At 44.8% G+C, this 17,780-nt stretch overlaps 2 protein-coding genes across 4 annotated transcripts in view; both read left to right on the top strand.

The window, feature by feature from the left end:
• The window catches only part of Pkn (serine/threonine-protein kinase N), a 29,262-nt gene that overhangs the window by 3,604 nt on the left and 7,878 nt on the right, over nt 1-17,780 (top strand). For all 3 annotated transcript variants that reach the window (XM_077400959.1, XM_077400958.1, XM_077400961.1), the window contains 5 exons: nt 1,387-1,515; nt 2,811-3,012; nt 11,136-11,239; nt 11,872-12,079; nt 12,802-12,956. In XM_077400959.1, the coding sequence (XP_077257085.1) occupies nt 1,387-1,515; nt 2,811-3,012; nt 11,136-11,239; nt 11,872-12,079; nt 12,802-12,956 (798 nt within the window). The remainder of the gene's footprint in view (nt 1-1,386; nt 1,516-2,810; nt 3,013-11,135; nt 11,240-11,871; nt 12,080-12,801; nt 12,957-17,780) is intronic.
• On the top strand, nt 12,986-17,659 carry LOC143894577 (uncharacterized). Its single transcript, XM_077400962.1, has 2 exons — nt 12,986-15,935; nt 16,025-17,659. Exons 1-2 carry the CDS (start codon nt 15,024-15,026, stop codon nt 17,309-17,311), a joined length of 2,199 nt encoding a protein of 732 aa, XP_077257088.1. The 5' UTR covers nt 12,986-15,023; the 3' UTR covers nt 17,312-17,659.

The following is a 17,780-nucleotide window of genomic DNA, read 5'->3' as shown; positions in this document are numbered from 1 at the left end:
AATAAACGCCGGTTGTTCCAACCTGTTGGTAAGCTAACCAATAGTTAAATCAATGCCTATCTTTGTCTAATGTAAAGGATAAACAAAGACATATATATATATATATATATGATCTAACTATTAGTTAGCTTACCCCAACAGGTTGGAACAACCGGCCCTAAGACTTTGGACTCTCGAAAATGAACCAGCAAATCGTGGCGATGAAAGGACTATGATGAGAGTAACAACGCGGTTGTTGGCGCGTGACTTATTAACTGATTTCTTTCAAATCTCAACCATATAACGTTCCAGACGTTTCAGCTCCACCCTGAGTCATCCTCAACGGTATAAAAATTAAAATTAAAACCGTTGAAAATGGCTCAATGTGGAGCCGAGACGTCCGGAACATTATATGGCGGAAATTTGAGGTAAATCAGTTAATTTGAAAAATCACGCGCCAACAACCGCGTTGTAGCTCTGTACTTAACTCTCACAGCCTTTCGTCACCATTTTAACGCAAAAGTCAAGCGCAAACTCGCGGCCTCCGATTTACTCGCGATTCAAAGACGCGGTTGCACGTTGCACGTTGCTCGAAGTAGGTCACTAACACGTCCGTTAGAAGTTTGATCGAATACCCTTGGACGTTTCCACGGGCGAAGCGAAGCAATTGTGTATCTCCACGCGGATTGACAACTAACCGACGCGACGTCCATTCGTCACAATGGACGATGCTGTTTCGATGCCCGGCATTCGATGCGAGGAGAGAGACCGCGGGAGACCGATACTTTCTCCTGCGTGCGTTGTGTTTATCCTAGCTTCTATATACGTATCTCACGAGTAGGCCACACGGCGGTATATACATCTGTATATACGCGCCAGACGATTTCCGGTTAAGAGATAGGTATATTCCGCGGTGTTTCCCTTCGGCCCGACGATACTCTCCGATCGTCGATATTTATACGGTGTAATTTCCGCCCGGTGTTATCTTAACCCGAACGCTAACGCGAGAGATCATACATTGCGATTATTATTATTACTATGGAGATTAACGCGGGCTCTCGCGCATAATACCAAAATATTATATATACGTACGGTGCGCGGAAACGAGCACGATGTCGATTATTAATTGATACGAATCTCTTGGCGCACACAAGGATGAAAAGAAGTGATTAAATACAGATATAGCGCTTCGCTCATGTCTCGTATATAAAAGTGGAAATTACTGTATAGAGCAAAAAAGAGCAAAAGGAAGAACTCTCGTTTTAATTAGAAAGCGAGAGTTTAATTAGAGATTGATTAATCGTCCGACGAACTGCCCGTCGTTATTGCGCGTTCTTTCGCCCAAGCTCGATCGCTGCGTGCACCTCGATCGTCAATAATCAGGATCGAACTTTGTATCTGTTTCAGGGCGATTACATCAGGCACCCAGTTCTTTACGAACTGTCGAGCAAGTATGGAGTGGCCGGCAGTGACCAGGTGCCCTTGCCGGCTCGTCTCGACGTGCTGCGGGAGCACATACGCCGAGAAATACGCAAGGTACGTCGAGTTTCGCTTATCCTTCGTCGACTGCAGTTTCTGCGAAGCTCGGGGCTTTTTTTCTTCGTCTGTGTGTACACACGGTAGCACGGTCAGCACTCTGCGTCTTCTTCGTTATCTCCCTCTCTGGCCTGTACCGCCTCTCTTTTCCTTTCCAGCAATAATCAGCCTAATGCGTCTCTTTTTTTATCTCGATGCGTAGAAATTAATCTCTCCTTGCTCGCCTAATACCTTAACGTTCTCGAGTAGTAATAAATATCTTACGATAGACGAGGGTATCTATTGCAGTGGTAGAAATATTAATTGCATCCTTATATGAGGCTAATTTAAGCCGATTCCATAATCTCGGAAATTTGCAATTGCAATTGGATCTTCGATCAACTCAAAAAGATTACGAGACCGTGACGAGTATTTACTGATCGTGCGCGATTATATAATATTTTTTCGCGTATACCTATATCTGCCTTAATTATCCGACGTACAACTTGGTAATAAGCGATCGATGATCTATGGTTGCCGGATGCGCCGGACGTTCACGTTCTATATCACGTTGCGAATGGAAACTTGAGGGTGGTCCGAACATTTCTGCAACTCGCGCAAAAACAAGTTTTGCTGTATGACAGCGCGTCCCTCTCTTTTTTTTCTCTTTTATCTTTCTCTTGTTTTGCCTCTCTGTACTTACTAAGTGCCTTTACAAAATTCTCGTCTGACTGCTACCTATCGCTAATAGATCCATTGCGAAACAAAGCTGCGTGTAATAGTATATAATACGATAGGTTTCTTAACGCGGCACATTTTCATAAACGCTTGTTACCGGAGCATTCGCTGCAAACTGTGAGTCAACTGCGCCGCAGAATGGATGCATGCATATCGTCTCGGAAGCCAAGACCGTTTATTTTAAATGAACCATTATTCCTTAATTCCTCATTCAATAAGCATCTTTTTTTTAGCGATTGTTTTTTATTTAATGTTTGACGCGATGTTGTTGGACCAATCGTTCTTCACATACCAATATGCTCTAGATCAGAAAATAAAAATACGTCGAATGACTCATTGCGAAAATTCGCGACCACTATGCATTAATGTTTGATAATGGAACATTAAAGGGTATCATTGGGCACGTGTGTGATTTTACGTCTCATTTGCCGTACGGGGGAGCGGCACGATTGAGCGATTAAATGTATGCAGTTAAATTTCTGGCGGTACAGTACGCTAGTTTTCGATTGAAATGAGAGCGCGATTGCGATAATTGTTCCGATGTACAATTATTAATTTTGACGCTTTTTCGTTCGCAGGAGCTGAAGATAAAGGCCGGTGCGGAGAAGCTGAGGGAGGTCGCGACCGATCGCAAATCGCTCTCGGATGTCGCGACGATTGTGAAAAAGGCGAACAGCAAGCTAAACGAGCTCCAGGCGGAGCTCCAGCAGCTCGAGAGTCAAATTATACTGACGCAGGGCCAACCTCAATCGCCGCAGCAGAATCACTCCAATGGTCAAGGTTGGTAAAGCGAAGCCGCACGCGGCCGCTATGCGATACCATCTTCGTGTTCGCCTTATGATATTCTCCGCGTAGCATTGGCCGAGCGAGAATAAAGCGGTCCGCTACGCGCTCCTAAACGGGTTTTATGTAACGAGCGCGTCGCGCGTCAGACGCAATATCGGTACAAGCACTAAAGATCTTCGATATCGGGACACTCGTGGAAAACAGGTTAATATAAGCAAAGCGAAATCGGCGTTTCTTACATCTAACATCCGTCGCGCGATGGTTTAACAAGCATCATTACATGGTCCTCGTCATCGTAGAAGATAGACGATTACAAGCAATTAAAGCGCGCGGGATATTAATAATCGGAGTGCCTGATAACCATCGAGCCGATTACTCGAGCGAGGCTTTTTCACCACCAAGTTTCACGAAAGTACTCCCGTTAAATTTTACGATAATTTCACGTTTATTTGCACGCGGCGATTATTGCCCCGCTTATTCATTGGTTTTACGTATCGATGCATTGCGATAATAGTTAATGTTCCGGTATGTCAGCTCCCTACCGCGTTAACGATTGTTCCGTGTCGTTAACGAGTGGGCACTTAATAACTCCACCCGTTAACGAAGCGTCGAGACGACGTCTTCAGGTTTATAAAGCTCGTCTGAGCATACCAGGCTAGGCTGCTAGCCTTACGTCGCCATTAGCGCTGACAAATCGAGCGTATCTCTTTAACGCAGTGACGTTTCTGACTCATCGGTCAATATACATATCACTGTGCATTAGATATGTATCTAAACGCTCAATTGGATAAATATAGCGAAAGACGTGTCAATATTGAATCTAAATATCCAAGTTAAAAAAGCGCGATCGATGAGATAAATGCAGCGAGGGGTATATTTATTCTGTTCACTGCTGATCGATCGATTGACTAGCGATGGAAGACAATACATTTCAAAATAATGGTGCTATTGGTGCCGTTAACACTGTCGTTCTTCCGTGATATTGGGTTTAGCTTCTCCTATGCGATGCTTAAAACGGCATTCAATTCCACGGGTTACTTACTGCAGTTTTGACGAGACGACAAAGAGACGACGATTATCGCTTTCACGTCTCTGTGTCTCAAAGCTACTCTGCCTCGGCTCAAAATCTCTCTCTGTTCATTCCGCAGAACAATTAGGATCGATTAACAGAATTTTTTGTAATCAGAGATCGTTGTCTACTCTCGGTATTGACAGTATCGGGTTTCACATTTCACGAGTCTGCCTAAATTGATAATTGAAATTCAATAGTCGCATTGTTTTCTTTTGCGCAGTTGCATTTGGTTGAATGCTCGAGATATAAACATCACCTGCATATTTCTCAGACGGAGGAATTGATTCAAAGGAGAAAAATTGTTCGTTCGTATGTGACGTTGAGTCCGTAATTAGTATATAGCGGAGTTATATACGATCATCGAGATGATCATATAACGCAATTAATAGGCTGCTCTGGTACGTTACACCCGGGAAAAACATCTTTTGATTCTTGAAGAACATTTTTTCGCTGTATTACGAGTGGCCACTTCGTTATGCGTTGCGTGATACGTTGTACAGAGGAACTACAGTCTTGCACTCGCTCTGAATTGACGGTAAGTGGTAGCGGCTATTTATACTTTGGACCCCGAGACGCTCTCTATCCATTCCAGTTAAGTCAGTCATCGTCATACTTGGTCTCTAGCAACCTGCCTCGGGGGTGCTTCATTCAGTTTCCCTTAGTACGATGGGGGACGCGCCATTCAGCGTGCGATCCCGAAATTTCTGCATTGAGAGTGTTCTTCTCAAGTCATTGTTATAGATATTAAGAGCTCAATAACTCTGAGAAACTGATGAAGAAAAGATCATCCAAATTCGTCAAGAAATAAAGTCTTTTTCCCTGGATCGCATCACTGTCTACGATAGATAATGATTCTCAAGTTTATTAAAAAAATGACTGATCCAATCGATTCAGCGCTTGGCGGTACAGTTTCGAGATCGAGGAGAAAGTTCACGCTCTTCTCTCCTTCTCGGTATCTCGGTGCGAGGCAGACGCCAACAACGACGACGACGACAACGACGACGACAATGTTCGTTCACTTTCCTGTTGCGTGCAATGGCGAAAATGTTCCTGTACAAACGTACACACATACGCAGACGCGTGTACGACGCGAGACGATCGAGAGCGCATTACGAAGAGAGGCGATCGGGATCGAGCAATCGCGCGGGGTACCGTTACGCGTGCGTACATAGGCCCCGAAGCTCTCCCGGCCACCCGACCACCTCGTGCTCCTCTCTGTATATCGAGATCGCGTTACGGCCAAACCGAACCCACGCTTTCGCATTCCATCGTCGGCGCTCTCGGGGGAAGCCCTCTTCTCCGCGATTCTCCTTCCTTCGCCCGTCTACCTGATGCCTGACCGGCCAGCCGGTTGGCCGGGCCCGATCTTTGTGGATTACCTGTCCGGGCCCTCCCTCCGGGCCCGATTTAAGATCCCATGACAGCCGAAAAATCGCGTCCACGCGCGCCAGAGGCATAAAACTCTGCGAAATTCCGCGAAGAAATGATCAAGACGAGGATTATTTCGTCTTTACTCGTAAGCTTATACTTAAAAGTCCATTGTAAAAACTGCAGCGGCTTGACGAATCGCTAAGAAATGAAAGTATATATTATAAAAACGTAAACGTGTTTTACAATCGCGCTAGCAATTGGTATAGTTCGCTCTAATTATCGGTTATCTTCCCGGTGGGGAAAATCCCCGATGAATCACGATACGCCTGGCGCTGTTTGGTCGCGAAAATTCCACTGGATTTTATGAGCCGAGTTAATTATAAAGCTTATTGACCGCAGGATACCATGCATGAATTTATGAAGTGCACTTTATCGAACGTGCAACGTTCGTAACACAGTAACGGTATAGGGGTCAGGCATTTACGAGTTAATAAATTTTAAGTGGCCGCGCATTGGATTCGTAACTAAATAAGTCACTCAGGTTGCCGGTTCGAATAAGCGCCGGAAATACCGCGTGCCGCAAGACATATCATCGTGCAATGTTAGAATTTTTATGTTCGCGACTGAAATATTTGTGGCTCCCGAGAAATCGTATTCCTGAGTTATTCATCGGTGACGTAATGATAACGCAAGAATCGCTGGGAACATGTTTAATTTATATAAGAATATTACACACACAAAGTACACTTGTACCGTTAAAATCGGACGTTTCGTACGTATAGCCACTTAAGTAGCTATATTAATATAGCAGACCCAATATAGTTCCGTAACATAAAACCTGCCCCTCCGGACGTACGTAATACCGTATTGCACAGCAGTATAGCGCATATTGCGCTTCCGTATAACTGGAGCGGCGAATGTATCGAGTTCGTTATCAGACCTCATCAGCGCTCGTAAAACTTCTTAATTGATCGGAGAGGCGGGTGTTCCTTTTACGCCGAACGACTCTCTCAGCACACCTTTCGCGATATTTATTACATATGCAGACATCGCGTTTACGATCTTAATATTTGTTCTCGTCGACGTGCGAAGATCCGTCTGCGATATGTTATATTTAATTATTTCGTATCAGAGGTGTATTGGAAGTTGCGATATCATCATTAAAATCTAAGATCTAAAAATTAAAATCTAAAAACATCTAAGAATTTCATTTTCTCTGATCCACGCGATACGTGATTCCGAGAGACGTTATCGCTACAAATCTGGCGATATATCTACTACGGGAAAACTGGTGCTCGAGATTATGGGCGAACAGATTAGATCGATAAGCCTCATGCGATACAAATGTCTTGTAACTCGTCCTATCTGTCATATATAATGTATCAGTGCTGTCTAACGCGCGCAAGTAACACCGACTCTAGTCACCGTGCTCGCGTGCGATACGTTCACCATGGATGGCAATTGACGCCTACGATCATTCAATAATGATTGCGGATAATCGATAGGTTCCGGTAGCCCATGTCAAGGGTATGAAGCGCTCGCGACGAGTCGTAGTCTTGTTCTCGCAAATAATTATCTAATTCATCTCCGTATACAGTCTCTCGGGAAATTGTGCGTCGCGGCTGCGTGTGCCAGTCGTTGCGGCGCGGCGCGTCGTGTTACTCGATTTTAAGTGATTTTCGCTGGCATAACTGCCGCTACATTATTGCTTTTTTAACGCTGCACTTTCTATCGGACCGGTCCCGCGATTTTCTCGATCGGCGCAACCAACCGGTGGCTCTATACTAATAACTTAACTGCTACTTTGCCGAGCGCCCGGGGTTACTCGTCGTAGGTTTTTCGAGGCGTATGATAATTTCTCGGTACGCTTTTGCCGTTTATGCTAATCAGCGCCTCGGGCGTGTTTATGGCAAAGTTTGCCTGATACACGATAAAAAACTGCACTGCCTGCACCAAAGGTTACCTAGCCATCGAAGTATTTTTTTTTAAGACATTACAAGGTGTTAAATCTTGCATTCTGCCTGCATTGTGTACTATCTTGAAATATGATTGTTATCGAGGATGTCTTCGACTCGATCGTTATTTAAAAAAAAGAAGAGAAAAGGGGGGGAATATTGAGGGACAATATGTCATCTTATGGTTTTCGAAAAGATCCTCTTTTCACAATTTTAATAGAGATTCTGATTCCTCCCCAAGGAATATTCTAGAGTTCGCGATATACGTTCTCGAGAAGCTCTGATGAATTAAGTGTAAAAAATAAAAATCCGAAGATACGGAGTATCTTGCAGTTTTATTAGACAGAAATTGGTAATAATTCTTTTCAATTGAGATCGCGAGTTAGAGTCGTGATGCTCTTTAATAAAGCTCTCGAGACGTTATCTGGAACTCTTGAGAGACTGTCAGATATCCGCAGAAAAATATTTTATGGGAAAACTTCACAGAGATCGCGTTGCGTCCACTTGACGCAAGCGTTTGTTATGACGAGATGCTAGGAGTTCGGATATGTATGCGACTCTCGATGTCGATGCTGGCTTGGATGTATAAATAAAGCGCCTCGCATTCTCGTCTCTTGCAAAGTTACGGTAATTATTTTAATCAATGCCGTAATAAGGATGTTGCCGACAACCATCGCACACGAACAATCGCTTCTTACATGCATTAACGAACTGCACAAGAGCTCTCTCCCTCCGCGATGCGTTCATGCTTTATGAACGTATCGCTAACTCACGCTCGTGTAGATGGAACAGCTTCGACGCGAGTAGAGTTATGAATGGAATGGAGAGACGACAAAACCGACACGCATCGCGCGATGGCATTAATGCATATCGCGGTTGCGTGTACAGCCACCGAGAAATTACCCGTGTGTAATTTCTGTCTATTCTTCTCGAGAGATTATTACCCGAATTTTTGGTCTGCGGCTTTCCGTATTAAGACCTAAAAAAAAAAAAAAAAAAAAAAAAAAAAAAAAAAAAAAAAAAAAAAAAATTAAATGCTTTAACATATTTTTTGAGATTCGTGGAATATTAAATGTTTTTTCACATCTAAGCGCACAAAATTGACAGAGCATCTGGTTGCATATCGCCTCGATACGTTTTGCATAACCACCTCGCGTGGTCGCTGCGCTGTCCTTTTCTCCTTTCGCTGCGAGCAAAAGGCAGAGAGCAATTATCCTCTCTTCCAGAGCGCACGCACTCTCCCTATCGAAAGGGTTGCGTGCGCCGCGCCTGCCCGACGAGTTCATTGAACCGGCGAGAGTGGCTGCGAATAGCTGCAGCCACTTTGCACGCTCTGCACAACCACCCTTCCATTTCTTCCTCTATCTTTTTTTTTCTCTCTCAAATGCTCGCGTAACCTCTCGGTTTGTTTCTCGGCGAAAAGAGACCGAAAAAGGGGGAAAAAGGCTCGGAAAAAGGCGATTCGAGAGAGGAACGAGAAACGAGGACAAGCGGAAGGGCGCTCAGGAAGGGTGGGTGGATGGGTGCAGTTGGCGGTATCAAAAACAAGGAAAGCCTTTGTCAGCCGGGTCTCCCCGTGCGGCGGCGGGCAAGGGCAGAAGCGCGGAATATAATGGGGCACGTGTTCGGCCGAGTTGCGCTAATGACACGGTTTCGCGGAGCTCTCGATGCCGCATTGTCCCCGCAAACTCTTTTATGCCGCCTCCGTCTCCGTCGTCGTTTTCGCCGTATTGTGAAACGGCTGGTACGCGTGTTTGCATTCGCGCGAACTTGGTTCCCCGTTATATCTCTGCCTGTGCGCGATCCCCGGGAATAATAGCCGTCCCCGCGATTGTCCGAGAAGTCGATGAAGTCGCCGGGAATCGATAAGATCTACCTTATGCAAAGAATTAATTAAATTCTTTAGCCATAGAATTAAATCTCTGCAGCCTATTGGATTTTTTCCTGACAAATGTACCCCGTGAAAAAAATGTCTGCTATTAAATGTAAAACGTGTCGAAATAGTATCGGAAAACAATGTTCTCCCGTGCAACCGATTTCAGTTTTGTCTAATTTAACATATTTGCACAACTTCCCGGGATATTTGCGATCTTTCCATGCTGAAGGAGCGTAAATAATATTGCAAATTATCACAGACGCTTAACGCTTTCGCCGACCGTTTAGACTCTTTAGACATTTACGCGATTCCTGAGGTCTAAGCCGACGATTAGCATACATTTTCGGTGGTACAGCATATTTGAGGTATCGCGTGAAAAATCGCGCATCTGCTCGCTCCCTCGCATCACCTTATTCGGACACGTCGAACGTACTCGTGTGCATAGACGGTGTGTGAGCGTGTCCGTTCGCGTTCGCCCATTTGCGTCGAACGGGCACTACGCGTCGTTTATCGCGACGTACGTACGTACGTACGTACACGCGCGCACAGGGAAATCGCGGAACCATGGAACCGTGCACGTGTTTACGGTAACTTCCCGTGCGCCCGGGCACGGGTGCATAATAGGCATATTTCGATGGAGGAAAGGGTGCCCCACATCGCAGCTTTAACGAGCTAAATTCGCGCGCCAGTCATGCACGATGCAACAGTGTGCGGTCGAACAACGGACCGACGTAAATCTCCTCGAAAATCGCATGGTTGGCCTTGAAATAACGATGTATACTATAGAGTAAAATAAACCGTCCGTACAGAATTGACTTTTTTAAAAAACGCATTTACTAAAGGCCCATTAATTCACATCGCAAGAGGATGCATTTATACGTGTTCGAGCGGTTTGCATTACGCAAGCAATTATTAATATATATCCTTGAGCAGGAGATTCGCTATTAGGGAGACGTCAGACCGCGTCCGCGCCGTTAAAATACATGAAATATACGAAATAATAAAGGATAACGCGATATGATTACGTAAGGTACATTGATTGATGTAATTGTTGGAAGTTCCGGCGGGCACGGAAATAACGCTTGTAATTATGACTTGCGTTTCCCACACCGTTCCGGTACGAATTACATGTACGCGGGTATTTTATTCGTACGCATCGTAATATTACTACATTGTGTATGCATTATTGTATTATTCGTATAAATTGTGATCGCGAGTCTATTCGCGTATATATACGTGTAGCGATTCCGCAGCGCGCTGGCTTTGCGAGAAAGCATCTGACGCAATTGTCGGATAATCCCCGTTGTATCTCGAAAGACGTTTATGATGATAGACAGGCAGAATAAACGCGGTGAAATGGAAGCGATGGGAAATTCATAACGGCGCGTTCCTGAAACAAAGCGGGACATCACTTTTTTTCCACACTCCCCCATATACTTAGCTCGAATACGTGGGAGTCAGGGCGTTTTCAGCGTGTCAGCGCTAGGTGATGGAAAGTAGGATCCACAAGCGCGCCGTACGATCTCGCTTGTCAAATCAAATGGAGATTGCCAGACGTGGAAAAAAAACATCACGTGTAAGACGGCGATTGCTTAGGCTAACGTGGAAAATCCGAACACGAAGAGAGATACCCGCGGGCTAAAGAAAGCGTGTCCGAATCGCGCATGGAACGTCTAGTAAACATATATATTCTTTAAATGACGCACTTGATATGTTCTCGCGTCATAGAGTGCTCCGTTTCATCGAGAGATACCTCGTTTACCGTTTAATATCGGTATCGCCGATACATTATTAAGTCATATCGGATTCTTTCATTTCGTGAACGTTTCTATTTTTGTTTCAGACACGCCTCTATCACCGATGGGGCCTTCGTCGCCGAGTCAGGAAGGTCTATTCACGGATCTTCGGCTTCTGTCCTTGGAGAAGCAGCTCAATATCGAACTGAAGGTAGGATCCGCCTGTTAATAAAGAGACTATTGAATTACATACATTTCAGAATAACAAGCGGACAATCGCGATATCCGCGAACACGGATGACATTCACGTGATATCGAATTGTCACGCTATCATTTTTAGCAACAATTGTCGCGATATCGGAGAATATCGATAACGAATGTCCTCTTCAGTAATAATTATATATCGCGGTACTTGATAATGTAGATTCAGAATATAAATTCTCGCAGAGTCATGTACAACGTTTTCCGAGTGATTACGCAGAACACTTCGGTAGTTCTCTTTCACTTTTCTTGTATCAGCCTCGCGTGAGTCAGCGCAGTGAGTCGCTCGCAGTTTTTCTTCTACTAAAAATAATCTCTCGTTACATCACGCGGGGATTTTGAAGTAATTAGACTAACGCGCCTGGACTCCTTGCAGTTACTTGTTAATGCAGCAGAAGCGTTAATTGTCTGCAATTATACCTTCCTCCTCCTTCTTTCGCTTTTTGATAAAATGGTTGGTTTTTTTTTTTACATACACTGGATGCATCAAATCGAGGAGAGAACTTTCAATATAGTGTATAGTAGAATTTTAATAAAATAATACATGTAAAACGTCATCTCATTCGTTTTATATCGCGATAGGTCAAGCAGGGTGCTGAAAACATGATACAGAGTTTAACGAGTGGCCATCGCGACAAAAAACTGCTACAGGAGGCTCAACAAATGCTAGATGATTCCCGCGCCAAAATCGAGTTCCTACGTATGCGGATTATGAAGGTGCGCCAAGCACGGCAGCAGCAACAACGAGGCGATGCGCCACCACCGAACGGCGAAACAGCTAGCAACAAAGGTACATGTTAATTGTTATTAATACAATTTGTGTGTACAAACCGAACTACAGAGAAAGAAAATAATTGAAAGAATATTCTAAAATATTTTTCTATAAGTAAAATAATCGATTCTCGTATATTGATTGTAACAAACTTAAAGAGTTGTACTAGCATAAATTTGCGATATTACACGCGCAAATTAAGGATCTCTGGCTAAAAAACGCTGCGCTTATTTAAATATTGATACACGCTATCAGAAAGTTCCGCTAAATTCTATCGAACATACATGCGTATCGTCAGTTTTATCGTTGTAATTGTTTGCAACAATCACAGTTAAGCTGTATACATTTCATTGTTAACGTTGAAGTTTACGGAATGAAGACAGTAAGCTGACATTTACTGCGGAAATGAAACCGTTTCAGAACACGGTATACATTCGTATCTCACCCAGGAATTTCTGCCGAGTATTCAGTATAAAAGTACAATGTTGCGTAGTGTGTTCGTTATTGTAGTAAATGGCGTTTCTTGGAAGGAAGTGTTTTGTTCGTCGAAGGATATACTATATTCGTTACGCGTGTAATGGTTTAATTTTTCTCGCTATAAAGCGTGGGTGAATATACGTTACGTAAGAAGATAATCATGCACCGTTGATAAATGAAAGCTCTGTAATGTAACGGTTAGCGTTGCGAGTGTGATATTTTTGTCGAATGTAACGCGAACAATAAATGTAATGCTTTTACAGACAGGTACGAGCCTAGCTTGGAGCTCGCGTTGGAGGAAAGGGTGGAAGAGCTGCGGCATCGATTACGAATAGAGGCAGCTGTCGTGGAAGGTGCCAAGAACGTGATACGTCTTCTACAAAGTGCCAAAGTCGCTGATAAGAAGGCCTTAACCGAGGTAGGTCATTTTTTCTTTAATTCGTTATCTGTCAACGTAGAAACGGAAGTCTGCGCGTGACACGCAATCTGCAAAAGGCACTTTGTATGTGTAGCTTTAAAGGAAGCTATTTACGTCACTTCGCCGACAGAACTGTTTCGAAATGATAATAACGAGGAAATTGCCCGACTCTCATCTTTCTCGGTGAAAATATAAAATGCGCAGACAATTTCCGTTTCTAGTGCAACAAGACGAATTTTTTTTCCTTTAAATTAGCAAACGCAATATTAAAAATATCCTATTGCCAATCAAAAGTTTTTATTTTTTTTTAATTAAACGGATCGTATTTTCTATAAAATTGTTGGGCTGTTATCAGTTGATTGATTAGGAACACGTTTTCTGTAAATCGGCCAATTTATAACAGTTCTCACGAATCAGCGTTGGAGTCTGAGCGAACGGTAATGTGATTTCGGCGAGGGCGTCCGCTGCGCCGCCGATACGAAAACGACTTCTTGTCGACAGCCGGATCGCGCGGGCGACGTCGGCGGCGTATTGCATGTCGACGTGGACCCCGGAGGGTCGGTGGCGGCGTATACGCGCCTCTCTCAAAATAGCTCTTCGAATACCCGCGCTACCCCGCCGTTTCTCGTGACGCCTTTTCGGGTCGCGCTTAGTTACCGTCTCTCGAGGAGAACTGGCATCACCCAGTATCGTAAGCACCGCGATAAACCGACGACATGTACACCGGCCGACTGCGAAGGAGGCACCCGTGGAATGTATACGTCCGTCAAGTGGACATTCAAGAAGATATTGACCACGCATTCGGATAATCGTGGCTGTTAATTATGATTTGAACCCGAAGACTGACACGAAGCCGCCCAATGATCGTAGCTCGTTCGGAGTTGCTCCGTCGCTCTCTTCTCGAACGCTGCGCTCCAAAGAAGACTGACGTCTGCTTCAGAATCGATTTAAGCTGTCAGGATACTTGTATACTAACTGGACGCTCAAACGTTTCTGATCGAGCCATAAACAATCCGTTACTTAGCGGAAGTTTGAATCTTGTTTGATTCTTGGATGCTTGGATGTGTGCGAGTCACTCAGAGATAATTGACCCGCCTTTTAGATTGTGCTAAATAATTTTACGCTCACGTAAGATATCCGTGTTTCGAATATTCTCGACTACCGGCGATTATCGAGACTGAATAGTCTACAACTGTAATTGAAATTTTTCAAGCAACTTGATACTGATTTTTGTATCATAGTGTATCTCGCCTGACTCTGTATTATTATTGTACACAATTATTGCATCGATGACTGTCGAGCGTATGAAAAATGCCTTATTCCAAATTATATTTTTAGAGCGACTGTACGTTGCTCCAAATTTATATTGTGCTAATTATACACATGTCGCTATATTGCTCAGTTTATTGCCTTACGAGAGATGAAAACTACGGTGGTTGCAACAATCGCAGAAGTATTGTTTAATGTGCAACGATGAAATCACACATTATAACTGTTTCTCGTTCGTACAAGAAAAATATTGATTATGTAGAGAAATGGAATGCAAAGCGACGATCACTGTGTCACGTCGAAATTGAATCTTCTTTAGGTATCGGCGCTAAAATTTTGCGCCGTTAAGGCGGAAAGAAACGCACTCGGATAGTTTTCGAACACACGGGAACCCGAAAATAGATCAGTGGCGATGCAATACCGCAGTATTACCATCCTTCCGGGAAAAACTGCGCCACGGACGAGATCGTGAAGTACGAGCGGCTCAACTTTTAAATAGACATTATTATATAAGATTACTTTTCAACATATTACGGAATCGGATGAGGAATTAGATGAACGATCGCGGGTGTTGCACGTAATCGCCGGCATTTTATGTACGTTCGAACAGAGAGACTTCAAATCCATGAACAGAAGAAGGATAGGGACGAGAGAACCGCATCATTGTCTCTTCGGTACGGAGGAGGAGAAGACAGATCGTTCGGAAGTGTTCTCCTGCCAGCAGAGCCGATTGGATAACAATAATGTCGTGCGGTGGATGAAGGCGCGGCGGAGGTTGAGGGGGAAGAGAGGCGCGAGATGTACGGACGTCAGGATAATTCGGGCGACGGTAGCTCGAGCCAGGTGCCACCGTGGCTCGTGCGCGCCGAAGTCACGATTCGCCACGGCGACGCGGTGACCTCCGAGACCGTGCGAATGCCTCCGGGTACCACCACCACTACTGATGCGGGCGGCATCCGCATGATATGCCGTTGGAACACGAGCGAGCATAACTCGACGTCGACGCCGACGTCGACGCCGACGTCGACGCCAACTACGTCCAATGCGTTCCTGTCGGGTAGTACCGCCGGCGGCTTTGGCTTTCAACGGGGCAATATACTCTTCACGTCCACACCTCCCGAGAGACCGTCTCAGAAGTCATCAAGCGGGTCATACACTCTGCCGCGTTCGGGCTCGTCTGGCAATGACGACTCCATCTCGTCCAGAGGCCGAGCGAACGTTTCCGACTCCGGCTACAACAGCGAACAGTTCTCACATACGTATTCGACCTTGCCTGCACGATTCTCGTCCCAAGAGTACAATCGTCGATGTAAGAGCACGTGCAGAATCGTGCTTTCCACCGCGGGCGCGGATAAACTGAATTCCGAGAAAGCCACGTCCGCCGAATTCTCTAAGATCACCCCGTCCGTCGATCAGTGGCACCGTCGACCCTCGCACCAACACATCTTTTCGCGCCATCAATTCAGCACGGTCCCGGAGGTCTGCGAGGATTGTGCGGAAGGAAGCGCGTCGAGTGCCTTCACCACGCATTTTTGTACTCGCGTCGCGGAAAAGACTACGAATAGCTGCAGATCCACCGCGGTAAGCAAAGACGCGGCATCGCAAACCACTGACATCGAATCGGTCCGCTCGTCGTCGACTGTGAACAGCAGCAGAATTCGGAAGAAATCTGGCACTGGTGCTTACCAACGTAGCGAGCAGAAACAGGAGGTGAGTCATCATTATGGATTCTGCAATATGTAGTAAACGTATGCAACAGAGTATTCACTATGAACGCGACGGTCGTCTTCTTCCAACAGGAAATCAGATTGCCTCCGGCGTCAACTGAGAATACCAGTACCGGTCCTCCGGCTGATCCAGAGAAATCGGACTCATCCGCAAAAGAGGACAGCAGTAAGCGCAAGTCGCGGACGGTACATATCGACGTGTACTGTACAGGATCCGATGACGACGTCAGCACAGATACGATCAGCGAGGATGAACGCAGCACGCCCATGACCGTCTTCGAGAACGAGAACGTCAAAGTCACTCACACTCAAGCGACGGACGACTTGCCACGAGGATTCCAAGACGCAAACGCATTTCTGAAGCGTAGCGCCGAACGACGATGCGCGAGTTTCAGAAACGCGCCGATAAGGATGCCTTCGTTGTCCAGCTCGAAGGGATACGACAGTGACGAAGTTTTGAGTTCCCTTTACCCCTCGCGATTCAGCTCATACAGCGGGATACGGGACCTCGATTCCGTTCCGTGGTCCGCGGTGTCGTCCAGCACGGCTCTTTCACCATGCGATTACGATTCAACCATGACGTCGTCGAAGGACACATTTTCCGATATTGAGTCTCTGATCAATAATAAATCTGGCTTAACGCCTTGCGACAGCTTTGAATATACCAATGTCACGGATCGTGATAGAATACGAAAAATGGATATTTTGGCGAAAGCTGGTAATGAGAGAAACAAAACCTGGCGATCGCCGCAAATTGAACGGAAGCATCTGCTACAGAACAGAAAGATGAGGGAATACTTCAAGAAACACGAGATAAATTGGTCGTCCGGGGAGAGTGCCGAGGATTCCGACGAGAGCGGAGCAGTCGGTTGGAGTTTTGTATCCGGCGATGACAAATCACGATTTGTTAAAAGAGATTCGATCGTCCGTCGTACGAGCAAGGGTCAAATAGAGGAATTTAACGCGACTAATTTAAGCTCGGAGCATAGAAATGCTCAAGAGGAATGTTCTCAGTTTGCGACACGCAGAGATTACGTTCCATACACGAATGTTTTACACGATCGTATCGGTCCGTTCGGATCGAAGAGCCCGTCTCCCCTTCCTTCGACCATACCCTCCCGCGTAACGTCTCCCTTCACTACACCGTACGGAGAAAAAACTGATCATATCGTAAAAGCCTCAAAATTTGGAGCAGTAATCAATGCGTTTCGAAAACCTGGACATCACATAGGGCCCTCGAAAAATCCGGCTTGTTCGTGCGAGCATTGTCGAAGCTACTTCGAGGACGGAGCGAGAGGACGGTCCTCTTCGTTGAGCGAACTTGAACGTCATCCAGCATTCAAATCGCGAAAAGAGTGACACCTGATTTCATTAGCTTTTGAGGATTTTTAAACATATTGATTCTTTTTTAGTTTTTACAAGACGACAAACGCTTTCCACTTTATTTATGTTGTAAGATTGTATGCGTAAAAACATTGCGTTCCACTGCAATCATGGCGATTGAGGATAATGTAAACTTGTATATTGTGATTTGTGTGCTTTAATTTATATTTCTTAAAGTATTCCATATATTCTATATACGTATAGCTTTTTTATCTAAATTAATTATTATGAGGGCTGCTACATTCTGCTGAAAATTGAGCATTTATAAAAATTAACAAAGATGTATTATATTGATTGCATCGTCAATAAATATTATGTCGAATATTGTTTGTGTGTCTACACATATATGTATAATCCCTTGTTTACGTAAAATTAGTATTAAAACCACTTATCTCTTAATGGCAATATCTTTTGTTACATAAATCATTAATCATAAATTACTACA

Source organism: Temnothorax americanus, unplaced genomic scaffold (assembly GCF_048541705.1).
Source record: "Temnothorax americanus isolate GAGA-0224 unplaced genomic scaffold, ASM4854170v1 Scaffold14, whole genome shotgun sequence".
In the NCBI taxonomy this organism is placed as follows: domain Eukaryota; kingdom Metazoa; phylum Arthropoda; class Insecta; order Hymenoptera; family Formicidae; genus Temnothorax; species Temnothorax americanus.
The sequence above is the reverse complement of the archived record's forward strand: the minus strand, read 5'-3'. Positions and strand labels throughout refer to the sequence as shown.

Excerpts from the sequence above, each read along its gene's own strand:
- LOC143894577 (XM_077400962.1), top strand. The coding sequence starts at position 15,024 with ATGTACGGACGTCAGGATAATTCGGGCGACGGTAGCTCGAGCCAGGTG. Across the intron at positions 15,936-16,024 it reads GTAGCGAGCAGAAACAGGAG|GAAATCAGATTGCCTCCGGC; the intron begins GTGAGTCATCAT and ends TTCTTCCAACAG.